Here is a 13,666-nt window from a genome sequence, read left to right as displayed (position 1 = left end):
TGGGTTTTATTTTTATTTAACTGCCTAGCTTCTTCCCCATTAACAACTTTGAACAAGGAGATGCAAAATATATCCCTACATTCATGCTTAAACTCGCACTGTTAAAACTAATGCATAAAAGAAGACAATAGTATTGCAGTCTTTACTAATAACAGGCTAAATAAACCTACTCTTCGATGTTCATATGTACTGTATAAAAGATAATTAGTCAAATTCACAATCTGGATAAGAAGTAATGTCCCACACAAACTGGCTACTGGCTGGAGTGTAGTCACAACACTACCTTGTAGAGCAGTGCTTTGTTAGAATTCTGCGATGCCATAAAGTGTGCTGCATCTGAATCTGTTCCTCCTCTGCCAGTCAACAAATAGTTACCTGCTTCATATCTTCATCTACAGGTTTGCCCTATTTCAGTCATGTAACTGTCAGAAAATGTCTTTGATCAAGGTTTTGTAACTGATATCATTGAAGGGAATGTATTTGTAATATGGTCCCAAGGACTGATGTGTAAATTGACTGGAAGATACCCTTGCTGTCTCTCAAAGAATTACCAATGGGCACAATTTGCCAGTGAAACAATATGGCAAGGCATCAAGAACTCCAGCCCACATGATCAAATTTGGACTGTTGAAAGAACGATCAGTGTGGATAAGGTAACAACAAACACAAAAGCATTGTATGGAAGAATGTCAGCAATGTCTACAATGATGAAGACCTACCAGCCTAAGAGAATAGATACAAAGGATAGTGACAAGAATAACAACTGAAACAAGTTGGAAATACATAGCTTGGTATTTGGATTTGTTGATGATATTTGTATGTAGTGCTGGCATTAATAGCATGTACAGCTGTGAATGTCTCGTGTTGTATGATTGGAAATACATCTTGAAATCCCCTACATGCTACCTTCGTGAGGATGGATAGACACCAGCCTTTGCTTAGGCACTAAGATGTTGTAAGAAAGATCAATGAAAAAGTCTGTGACCTTTCTCAGCTGCTGGTTCTATCAGCCAGAGCTTAGTTGGTAGAACTCTTGCCTCTGGGTCATATAATTAGAAGTCCAAGTCTCACAAGCTCAAAACTTTATATGATACTTCAGGGCTATACTCTGTGAATGATGTTTTTGTAATATGCCGTTACACTGAGGCCCCACTTACTCCCTCAGATGGAAGTACTTGGCACTACTTCAAAGAAGGAGTGTTAACCCTTCTAAAGGCCACTATCCTTTAGTCAGCATAACAAAATTTAGCACTCGATATCACATTGCTGTTTGTGGGACCTTGATGTGTGCAAACTGTCTGCTGTGCCTTTGACATTACAACAATGACTATACTTCAAAGTACTTGATTGGCAGTGAAGTATTTTGGAAAGTCATAATTATAGGCAGGCTACCTTGCTCTGATCATTGCTCGCTATGTATGATGCAAACTCATGAACTGAGTCTTAAGGCCACCACTTTCAGTCCTGAAAAATGCTCAGTTTTACTCAAGAATATTCAAATATTTGAGCAATGGGTAAAGCTAACTGTTTGACGCTGCTGCTCTGCAATAGCAACACAAGTGATATTCTCCACTAATAGGACGCCGTCATCAAGTGAAAAGAAAAATTCTGCCTACCGCACAAATTGTTAATAGGTATATGATTTTTTAGCCATGATGTGATGTTAAGTACGTAGACCATACATCCTAATGGCTTTGTATTAAGTATCACATCCCAGAAGCTGGCAAAGTACTGACAATGCCCAACCAACCTATTTGCAAAACTCAAAATATTTGATGTGCTTTTACAATTGAACAGCACTTATTCAATTCTTAATTGTGCCAAGAATTACACTGATGACCAATTTAAGATTCGGTTGAACTTGCTGTATGGCTCACTTGTACAAACAGAGCCCTGTCCTTTGTAGACAGAAGGACCATATTGACCACCTAAACAAGCTTGAATGAAAGCCAATTCCTGGTTCATTCCCCATGGTAAGGCCTGGACCAATCCAAGTCCAACTTCCTGGTTTCACGTTAGATAAAAGCTTGGCAACTAACTGTTCCCTGGTGCATTCTCCATGGCAGTACCTCAGCTAATCAGAGTTGACTTGCCATCCAATCATAAGTCTCTTCATGCAATTTAAATTATTGTTCCTATTACAAATGGTATTCTTGCAGATCTGTCCTGATGAATGCAAGGCAAGATTTGTCAGCGTGTCTCTTTTCAGCAATACTCTAGTTATTAGTGTTGGTTGATGGAAGAATTCAGCCAGGGAAAATATTCTGACCTTAATAGTTCCGCTGAATCACGCTGACTGAACGTTTGTTAATCTGTTCATCTGAAGGAGGACTCCACCAATTTTGCCTCCATGCAAGGCAACAGCATCCTAGGAATTGTTAGATTAAAAAAAGCTAGGATCCATTTTGTTGGCCTTCTATTGTAAAGTAGACTTTGTTTTATATACTTGAAATAATGATATTGTTGAATAATAGTAATCATTTCTGTCAATTAGTCTGCAGTAGAATCATACATGAGATAAAGAAACTCCCAATGGCTTATAGTTCAGGGTGATTTGATTTGATTCGATTTATTATTGTCACATATATAATGAAAAGTATTGTTTATTGCATGCTAAATAGACAAAGCATACCATTCATAGAGAAGGAAAGGCAGGGATGCAGAATGTAGCATTACAGTCATAGTTAGGGTGTAGAGAAAGGTCAGTTTAATGTGAGGTAGATCCATTCAAAAGTCTGATGGCAACAAGGAAGAAACTGTTTTTCAGTCGGTTGGTACATATTTTCAGACTTCATCTTTTTCCTGACAGAAGAAGATGAAAGAGAGTATGTCTGGTGGGCACGGGGTCCTGAATTATGCTGGCTGCTTTTCCAAGGCGGTGGTAAGTGTAAACAGTCAATGGATAGGAGGCTGGTTTGAGTGATGGGTTGGACTTAGTAGCTTTTTGCGGTCTTGGACAGAGCAGGAGCCATAGCAAGCTATGATACAACCAAAAAGAATGCTCTCTCTGGTGCATCTAAAAAAGTTGGTGAGTTGTAGTGGACATGCCAAATTTCCTTAATCTTGGTGGGTTTTCTTAACTATAGGGTTAGCATTTGGGGACCAGGACAGGTTGTTAGTGATCTGGACAGCTAAAATCTTGAAGATCTCAATGATTTCTATTTCGTCCTCAGCGCATGTCCTCCACTACACTTCCTGAAGTCGATGACTATCTTCTTTCATTTTGCTTACATTGAGGGAGAGATTATTGTCATCACACCAGTTCACCAGATTTTCTTCCCTGTACTCAGTCTCGTCAATGTTTGAGATCGGAGCCACTATGGTGGTATCATCAGCAAACCTGAAAATCAAGTTGGAGGGGAATTTGGCCACAGAGTCATAGGTGTATAAGGAGTATAGTAAGATGCTGAGGACACAGCCTTATGGGGCACTGGTGTTGAGGATGATCGCGGAGGAGGTGTTGTTGCCTATCTTTACTGTTTGCAGTCTGTGAGTTATTAAGTTCAGAATCCAGTTGCAGAGGGAGGGGCTGAGCCTCAGGCTACGGAGTTTGGAGATTACTTTCGTGGTAATAATGGTGTTGAAGACTGTGCTGTAGTCAATAAATAGGAGTCTGACATAGGTGTCTTTATCTATGTGTTCCAGGGTTGAGTGCAAGGCCAGGGAGGTGATGTCTGCTGTGGACCTGTTGCGACTGTAGTGGATCCAGGGCAATCTGGAAGGCCCAAATTGATTCATGCCATGACTAACCATATGTGACCAACTGTACTGGATTTTCCAGGACTGTCCCTAAATTGAGCCCCATTGTTTTCTGGGCTGTTGCCTGCCAAGGGGTGGGGGTTGTGGGGGAGGTCTCATCTCAAGCTTTCAAACTGTATTAATATGAAAATCTGTTGCTTTAAACTTTTGGCTAAGATCAAGTGTGGTATCAACATGCTGTACTTGGTTGAAGGCATTAGGTTACATTTTAGCTTCATTTGAAGCAATTTTTTAAAGCAGCATCTCAGCCATTTGGCTCCTTGGAGGAGGAGCTATGCCTACTCCAATCAGCTTGGATCATGTAGATCAAACCGAAGATGGGAGGTGAGAGCCCTGTTGTGCCAGCTTGGATCGGGAATGTCTCAACTTGTTGAGACACTGAATTGAATTTGATTGGATTGAATTGGAATAAAAAATTTTTTTAAATTGTCAAAATTATTATTTTGCATATGTTGTTTCATTCTGGTCGAGCTCTACATTCCATTCACAAGAGTAGATAAAGCCCCTCTCATCCAGTTTCCTGACGTAGGATGCTGCCTATTTCCCCCTAATGATGGCTGCACATGTTTCTGTGGGGGTTCAAGTCTAATGCCACCATGTGGCCATTGCCAGGACTGTGGCTGTGCAAATAACTAGAAATCTGGAACTAATATAGGCTCAAGAGGAAACAGTAAGGGACGTGGGACATGAAGCAAAATTATAGGATGATCCTGTTTAAAAAAGTCATCCTTTGTCAGAGAAGAGCGTGGAGATTTTGTGGTGCAGTGGATAGCATCACTGTTTCTGAACCAGAAGCTCTGAGTTCATGTCCTATTTCTGGGCTTGATGGAAAGTGGGTTCATTATGCACCTAAACAGTTTGTGTATCAAATCATGTCATGTGATGGATAGAATGTTAGTGCCAACTAATGGAAAGGAGGTAGAGAATTTGCAAGGAAATTACAGAAAGGTTCAAGAATTATGTATAGGTATAATGGGAGAACTTTACTACTAACCTAATTTATATTCAGATAATTAATGTAGAGGACAGAAAGGGGCAACCCACACATCTTTGGACTGTGGCAGGAAACGCAGACAGACATGAGAAGAACATGCAAACTCCACACAGTCACCCAAGAACAGGATTGAACCCGGGTCCATGGTACTGTGAGGCAGCAGTGTTACTGTGCTGCCATGGGGTGGGGGGGGGGGATTTGTTCTATTATTTATTTCATCTTTCCAGCATCTGCAAAGTTTTTCTCCACCTGTTCCACAATCACCCCAATAATTGTATAAAATCCATCCTACAAACCTACATAGGGTCATAGAGAATTACAGCATGGAAACATACCCTTCAGCCCAACTTATCCATGCCGTCCCTTTTTTAACCCCTAAGCTAGTCCCAATTGCCTGCATTTGGCCCATATCCCTCTATTCTCATCTTACCCATGTAACTGTCTAAATGCTTTTTAAAGACAAAATTGTACCTGCTTCTACTACTACATCCGGCAGCTTGTTCCAGACACTCACCACCCTCTGCGTAAAAAAAATTGCCCCTCTGGACTCTTTTGTATCTCTCCCCTCTCACCTATGTCCTCTAGTTTTAGACTCTCCTACCTTTGGGAAAAGATATTGATTATCTAGCTGATCTATGCCCCCTCATTATTTTATAGACCTCTATAAGATCACCTCAACCTCCAATGCTCTAGAAAAAAAAGTCCCAGTCAATTCAAGCTCTCCTGACTTCCCTTCCCCCTCCAAATGTTGCACATCTTTCCCATAATATTCTGCTTCCATCTCTCAGTTCAGCCTTTCAGCCCCAAACTCACCCCCTGGAACTTGTCCCTCTTGAAACCCAGTCCATAAACTCCCCAGAAACATTGACCCACATGTACAGAATGTGGCCATTCAGCCCATCAAGTGAGAATCTTGCTCAGACCCCCATCCCTGTCACATACTCTCTCTCTCTCTGAACAGAAGTCATGCAAACTCAAAACGTTAACAATGTTTCTCCCCCCATAGCTGCTGCTAGACCTGCTGAGTTTTTATAGCATTGTCTTTGCCCCAATGTTGGGTCACCGGGAACCCCCTGGTGCAGCGCCGCCTGCGGCCGGAAGTCTCTGAACGTGAGGGCACGCATGCGTGTTGCTGTCCTTTAACCAGTGCCGTGGTGCATACTGGGAGACAGGCTCCTTTCCAAGATGGCGCTGCGTGTCCTCTCTAGGTGCGTCCGCCGGTGGCCGCAACCTTGGAGTCGCCCAAGGACAGGCCCGAGCCCCGGGGCCCAGGCCCTTGTGGCAGTCAACAGTAACTACTCTCAGAATGTTTGTAGCGGGAGGGCTCCTGGAACGGCGCCCCGAGCTCAGGTAATAGGTAGGATGGTGAGTAGGCCGGAGCCTAGACTCTGGTCTGAGCCCGGGAAAGGGGAGGGAAGGGTCCGAGGGCAGCGGGTGAAGCGCAGCCCGAGCTGCCTCTGCAGTGGTTGCAGTAATTACTAGAAAAAATGCAGCAAGTCAGATTGATTCCAGTTGCAAAATAAAAATCCTATCACTTTCTCTAACTGATGCGGACAAGGTGCAGCTCCTTTTGATTTCTGAGGTCCTGCCAATTGATGTGGAGATGCCGGCTTTGGACTGGGGTAAACACAGTAAGAAGTGTCACAACACCAGGTTAAAGTCCAACAGATTTATTTGGTAGCAAAAGCCACTAGCTTTTGGAGCGCAGCTCCTTTGTCAGCCAAGTGGGAGTTCTGTAAACATGTTGGACTTTAACCTGGTGTTGTGAGATTTCTTACTGTTCTGCCAATTGCCAGGGTCAATTCTACAAACTGGGTAAGAGGAAGGTAAAGATTTATTTTCATTTATAACATTAGGACATCCTATAAGAACATGGAGTTTAGAAGGCTAAGGGGGGAATCTTATAGAGACTTACAAGATAATGAAGGGGCTAGATAGGGTAGAGGTAGAGAGATTCTTTCTGCTTAGAAAGGAAACCAGAACTAGAGGGCACAGCCTCAAAATAAGGGGGGGGGTTGCAGTTTAGAACAGAGTTGAGGAGGAACTTCTTCACTCAGGGTGGTGAATCTCTGGAATTCTCTATCCATTGAAGTGGTGGAGGTTACCTCATTGAATATGTTTAAGTCGATAGATTTCTGATAGATAAGGGAATTAAGGGTTATGGGGAAGCAGGTGGATAAGTGGAACTGATCCACTTCAGATCAGCCATGATCTTATTGAATGGCGGGGCAGGCTCGAAGGGCTAGATGGCCTACTCCTGCTCCTATTTCTTATGTTCTTATTATGGCTGATCTGCCTCATCTAAACTTTCCTGTCTGATTGCCATATCAAAATAAATTTGTCCCATCACTGTGAATAAACTTAAAAACTGAACATTCACAGTTCTCTTAGCAGATGATTCCAAGGATTTGGAATCCTTTGAGTGAGAGACTTTCTCCTCATCTAGAGTAGAGATCATCAACCTGAACTTCATTTTTCTTATCCTATTTCTCATTTGTCCCTAAGTATTTTGCAACCAATAAACCACTCTTTGAAATGTAGAGTGCATGTACTATGGGAAGTGCAGCAGTCGGCTCACGCATTGCAAATCCCTCCAAACAGCAATGTGATAATATTTCTAAGTGGTGTTGATTGAGGAATATCTTAGATAACTCTCTCTACCAGTGCAATACCAAGGGAGTACTGTCAAAAATGCCTATTTCTGTGGCACAATTCAGGAAGTCCTCTTAACACAATTGTGTCAATTAACACAAGAAGGCAAGTGTCATTAAATAGTATGCTTCTTGTTTCATGGTGATCTCATGGTTTGGTAATAAATGCTTGTTAATGAGTCTTATTCCAAAATCAAAAGCACAGAAAATGCCACCTTTTCCCACTCAACTGGCTGAAGATCCTGTCAGCACTTACTGTCCAGGCTGTGAACAAAGGCTGCTCGGATGAGACACTAAGGGCTGCGATTATAAAATTATATAGGAAATGTCAGAAATCCTCAGCCGATCAGGTGGTTTCTTTGGAGGAAAGATTAACATTTCCATTGAGGACCTTTTTTTCAGAGCTAAAGCAGTATTCATATCTGTGGAACAGCGCTCCAGTATCTTAAAGATTAGAGGGGACATAAGGAAAAACATCACCCAGAGGGTGGTGAATATGTGGAATTAATTGCCTGTACTAGTGGTTGAGACTGAAATGCTCAACTCATTTAAGGTATCTGGATGTGCTGTAACCTACAAGACTATGGACCAAGTGCTGGAAAGTGGGAATAAAATAAGCAGCTGGTTTCTTTTTGTTTTGTTTTGAACGATGCAGACATGATGGGCTAAAAAACCTATTTCTGTGCCACAGCTTTTTTTTGGTTATATCTCTCTCTGCTTCAGTTCACATCTTTTCCAGCTGGGTATTAAAGTGGTTGCTATATTTTGCAATGGTGCTATGCTTTTGTTGATTGTAGTTGTGATTGTAGTACCTATTTGGTGTTCCATTTGTACAGTACATGAGAACAATGTGCTTTTGTATGTTAAAACTAAGCCTTCAGACCGTGCAGCTTACATGTTAAATTAAACCTTTTTCTCCCTTTTTGCAGAGTTGTAATCTGTTTGTACAGTCATTGCGTCGTTATGGGGATCTGCCTCCTCTCTCACTGGACAGCATTCGGGATCGAGTGCTGTACGTGTTAAAACTGTATGATAAGGTTGACCCTGACAAGGTACAGAAGCAACTTCATCCTCCTTTTGTTGAATTGCTGAGTTAAGAATAGTGCCACTCTGGGGAAATGTAACCTATTATAGTAAATCAGGCCTCCATGGTCATTGCCAATTTCTCCAAGAAGCCCAACCAAATTTTGTGTTAGGAAATTGTAGACTGAATTCACCCTGTCCATTTCCAGCAGCACATATTGTAATCTGAAGGTATTTTTCTCTCTCTTCGCGCGTGCATGCACCACCGCCCCCCCCCCCCCCCCCCCCCCCCCCTGCCGAGAAGGATGATGCGCACTTAAAATGTAAACTGGATAAGATCCAAACTGAGGAGCAGGGGCTGGAGCAGAAACCAGCAGCAGAAACATGGAAAAGCTAGGATTTGGCTATTGGCCACCTTGTCGTACTCAGTTAATGCAAACCATTATTTTATGCTTTTTTGATTAAGAATCAGAATCCTATAATGCAGAAAGAGGTCATTTGGCCCATCAAATCTGCATCAAGCACAATCCCATCCAGGCCCTATCCTGTAACCCCACGCATTTACCTTAGCTCGTCCCCCTGACATTAAAAGTCAACTTAACATGGCCAATCCACCTAATCCGCACATCTTTGGACTGTGGGAGGAAGCCGGAGCACCTAGAGGAAACTCACTGTGTTTGTACTTCCTGGTCAGCCAGTGAAAGTGAACGAATCAACCCCATCTACAAGGCAACAAAGAGGGAAATTAGAAGGAACATTACATGTCCTTCTTGTTGTCTTCCTCCCATCCTGAAGAGAAACCCCTCAGAATTCATGAAGCAGCAAATCCCAGTCTTGTTTGGGAGACACTAGAAGAAAATGACAGTGATCTGTTCAGTGTTTTTCGGAAGATCAGTTCTGTTGCTGGTGGGACTGGATATCTTCAATGATTCTTTGTTAATTTTCTTTCTTGTGATTGGAAATTTAAAATGCTCCCTTTCTTTTCAAAGCTTCTACCAACTTCTCATTTCATGAAAGATTTGGGTTTGGACAGTTTGGATCAAGTAGAAATCATTATGGCCATGGAAGATGAGTTTGGTAAGACTTGTATGGTTGTGCGCATTATGTCATCTTGTTATAGTCCTCCTTGTTTCTTAAAGTCTGTAACCAGTGAAACTGCTTTCTTGATCTACTGAATCTTTCTGTCCCCTTTATTGATTTGTACCCTGGTTTATGGTTTCACATTCATGAATAGCCCCTCAGTACCACGGTTGAGGAGCTAGTTGTCCAGTGTAAGGTCAGACATTTCTCAGCCTGTTGAACATTCTTGGAATGCTGCCGGGATAGTGTCCTTGAACAGTGTGTGTTGGAGCTGACGAGGGAGCGAGCTATCTTGGATCTGGTGTTATGTAATGAGGCAGGGAGAATTAGGGACCTTGTGGTGAAGGATCCTCTTGGGAAGAGTGATCATTGTATGGTGGAGTTTCTGATGCAGATGGAGGAGGAGAAAGTGGATTCCCGGACCTGTGTCCTTTGTTTGAACAGAGGGGAGTACGATAGGATGAGAGAGGAATTGGCGTATGTTGATTGGGGGGAGCACATTGGAAGGTAGGTCTGCTGAGGAACAGTGGAGGATCTTTAAGGAGTTTTTTTGGTGCTCAGCAGAAATTTATCCCGATGGTTAAAAAGGATCGTAGGAGGAGAGATAATCAGCCGTGGATAACGAAGGACGTAAAGGAGAGTATTAAATTAAAAGCGGGTGCGTTTAGAGTAGCTAAGAGTAGTGGGCGAGAAGAGGATTGGGAGAGGTTTAAATACCAACAAAGAATGGCGAAGAAGTTGATAAAGAAGGGTAGGATAAACTATGAAGCTGGGCTAGCGCTAAATATAAAAAAGGATAGTAAGAGTTTTTATAAATATATAAAAAGGAAGAGGCTGACTAGTGTGAACGTTGGACCCTTAAGAGGATGAGAGAGGGGACTTAGTGGTAGGGGATGGGGAAATGGCTGAGGCCTTGAATAACTTTTTTGTTTCGGTCTTCACGGAGGAGGACGTGAATAGTTTGCCGGGTGTTAGCGATGGAAAGATGGTAGGAGTGGAGGGCCTGAATGACGTTATTGTTACTAGAGAGGCAGTGCTCGACAGACTGGAGGGACTGATTGTGGACAAGTCCCCAGGACCGGATGGAATGCATCCAAGGGTTCTGAAAGAAATGGCGGAGGTGATAGTGGATGCCTTGATGATTATTTTCCAAACCTCGCTGGATTCCGGGGAGGTGCCGGAAGATTGGAAAACGGCTAATGTTACGCCGTTGTTTAAGAAGGGTAGCAGGCAAAAGGCAGGGAATTATAGGCCAGTTGGTTTAATGTTTGTTGTAGGTAAAATGCTCGAATCCGTAATCAAGGAGAAAATAGTGAGGCATCTTGAGGAGAATTGTTTGATAGAGCAGACGCAGCATGATTTCGTTAAGGGGAAGTCGTGTCTGACGAATTTATTGGAGTTCTATGAGGATGTGTCTAGGGTGGTGGATAGAGGAGAGCCGGTAGATGTGTTGTTTCTTGATTTTCAGAAGGCGTTTGATAAGGTGCCGCACAAGAGGTTGTTACAGAAGGTTGGGGGCATGGAGTTGGGGGTAGGGTGTTAGCGTGGACAGGGGATTGGCTGCCAAATAGGAGGCAGAGAGTGGGGGTCAATGGGTGCCATTTGGATTGGCAGTTGGTGACTAGTGGCGTGCCCCAGGGATCGGTGCTGGGGCCTCAGCTATTTACCATTTATGTAGATGATCTGGAGGAGGGAACCGAGTGTATGGTGTCAAAATTTGCTGATGACACCAAGATTGGTGGAACGGCAAATTGTGCGGAGGGTGTGGAAAGTCTGCAGAGGGATCTAGATAGGCTGGGCGAATGGGCCAGGAACTGGCGAATGGAATTTAATGTTGGCACGTGTGAAGTTGTCCACTTTGGTAGGAATAATGATAGGAAGGACTATTACTTACATGGCGAAAAACTGCAGCATGCGACGGTGCAGAGGGACCTCGGGGTCCTTATGCATGAGTCGCAAAAACCCAGCCTGCAGGTGCAGCAGGTGGTCAGGAAGGCGAATGGGATGCTGGCCTTCATAGCGAGGGGGATTGAATATAAAAATAGGGAGATCTTGCTGCAACTGTACAGGGCACTGGTGAGGCCGCAGCTGGAGTACTGTGTGCAGTTTTGGTCACCGCACTTATGCAAGAATATTTTGGCCTTGGAGGGAGTGCAGAGGAGGTTTACTAGGCTGATACCGGAGTTGAGGGGGTTGAACTATGAGGAGAGGCTGAATAAACTGGGCATGTACTCGTTAGAGTTTAGAAGAATGAGGGGAGATCTCATTGAGACGTATAAGATGATGAATGGGATGGATAGGATAGAGGTGGAGAGGCTCTTCCTGCTCAGAAAGGACAGTAGGACTAGAGGGCACAGCCTCAAGATAAGGGGGGTGCAGTTTAGAACGGAGTTGAGGAGGAACTTCTTCACTCAAAGGGTGGTGAATCTCTGGAATTCTCTGCCCGTTGAAGTCGTGGAGGCTGCCTTGCTAAATATATTTAAGACGTGGGTAGATAGGTTTTTGATAGGCAAGGGGATTAAGGGTTATGGGGAGAAGGCGGGAAAGTGGAACTGAGCCACGACAGATCAGCCATGATCTTATTGAATGGCAGGGCAGGCTCAAAGGGCTAGATGGCCTACTCCTGCTCCTATTTCTTATGTTCTTATTATGTTCTTATGTTCTTATAACCCTACAAGAACAGGTCAGGGGCTGCATATTCTGCACTGATCTATGTCTCGCCTCATGATTGCCCAAACAGTTTCTTCATTTAAAAAACACAAATCGAGAGTATAATGAAATATTCTCCACTTGCCTGGATGGCTGCAACTGCAGCCACACTCCATAAGCTCAACATCATTGAGGGCCATTGCCCTGGCTGCAGTATGTATCATCTACGTAATGCACTGCTCCAAAATTCTGAAGCTTCTTTGACACCACCTTCCAAATCTGTAACCTTTACCATCCACAAGGACTGGGGCAGCATTATAAATCAGGTGCAGAATAGATGCTGAATCTCTGTCACGGTTAGCCTGAACAGGATTAATTCAAGTTGGTGATGCACAATTCTTGTAACTCACGGATCCTCTTGGTAATTTTACAATGTGAAAGGGTTGCAGTGAGCCTAGTGTGGGTGTTGATCTGTAAATCAGTCAAATTATTTGTCTCTAGGAGTCATTGATCTTCACTTCTGACTGTTGCAGGCTTTGAAATTCCAGATGTAGATGCAGAAAAGTTAATGACACCTGATGAAATTATAACTTATATCGCAGATAAGAAGGATGTGTACGAATAATCTTTATCGCTGGAGACAAAGGGTAAGAACCTGGCAGATGAGTAGTTAAAGAGAAGGACCAGTTTGCACGTTCTCTCATTAACCTGCGCCTTGTCACAATCTCATGATGCCTGTCGGGTAAGAATATGATTGATTGGGATTGTTCTCTCTCCCTTAAGTCACTACTAATGCACTGACACACCTTGCTGAACCTCATGTCTGAAGAATGGCTCTTTTGAATTGATGTTCGAAGGCTTGGTAGGGGCTGATGCCCAAGGACTTTTCCTGGCTTCATTTGACTCCACCCCCCTCAAAAATAACAAAACCTCCACACTCTAAAGGATTGTTTCCTCTGTAGAGATCAACTAACTCAGCATAATTTGGAGTTTGAACTCAGAGTGAAGGATGGCTATTTTAGCTGAATCAGTAGTGACATCTCAGTTGATCAGTGACGCATTTTGATTTCCAGAAATGTTTTGGAAATAATTAGAAAAATGTGTATTAAATTCTGAAACCTGTTTTTAACCTTGCAGGTGTTTGCTGTTGGGAGCATGTGAAACACTCAATGTGGGGAATTGCAAGCACTGCTTGAAGCCTAAGTGCTGCTCTATAGTTTTTGTTGTCTGATTATGTTTGTTTAACAAGTGATATTTCATGTTCTTGAACATGACTTCAGGAATGAATAAATTACTACTGGAGACTTGTGCTGGCTGTGCCTGCTGTTTATTCACCGCGCCACTCATACTCTTCCTCTCCATGAATTCACTTCCAAACATTAGTGGGCATGCTTCTTCTTTGTTAGAAACATGAAAAGGCCATTCAGCCTTTGAGTCTGTTCCACCGTTCAGCGAAACAATGGCTGATCTGTATCTGAACTTGGTTTACCTGCCTTGGCTCCGTAATCAC

General features: G+C 43.1%; 1 protein-coding gene across 1 annotated transcript; it reads left to right on the top strand.

Moving 5' to 3' along the window:
• Positions 1-5,903: 5,903 nt before the first annotated feature.
• Positions 5,904-13,463, top strand: LOC145354915 (acyl carrier protein, mitochondrial-like). Its single transcript, XM_080206555.1, has 5 exons — positions 5,904-6,103; positions 8,334-8,456; positions 9,417-9,504; positions 12,690-12,803; positions 13,294-13,463. Exons 1-4 carry the CDS (start codon positions 5,939-5,941, stop codon positions 12,779-12,781), a joined length of 468 nt encoding a protein of 155 aa, XP_080062681.1. The 5' UTR covers positions 5,904-5,938; the 3' UTR covers positions 12,782-12,803; positions 13,294-13,463.
• The last annotated feature ends 203 nt before the right edge of the window (positions 13,464-13,666 follow it).

The sequence above is a fragment of the Carcharhinus amblyrhynchos genome, chromosome 18 (assembly GCF_965287045.1).
Source record: "Carcharhinus amblyrhynchos chromosome 18, sCarAmb.v2.hapA, whole genome shotgun sequence".
Taxonomy (NCBI): Eukaryota; Metazoa; Chordata; class Chondrichthyes; order Carcharhiniformes; family Carcharhinidae; genus Carcharhinus; species Carcharhinus amblyrhynchos.
This window is presented reverse-complemented; position numbering and strand designations above follow the sequence as displayed.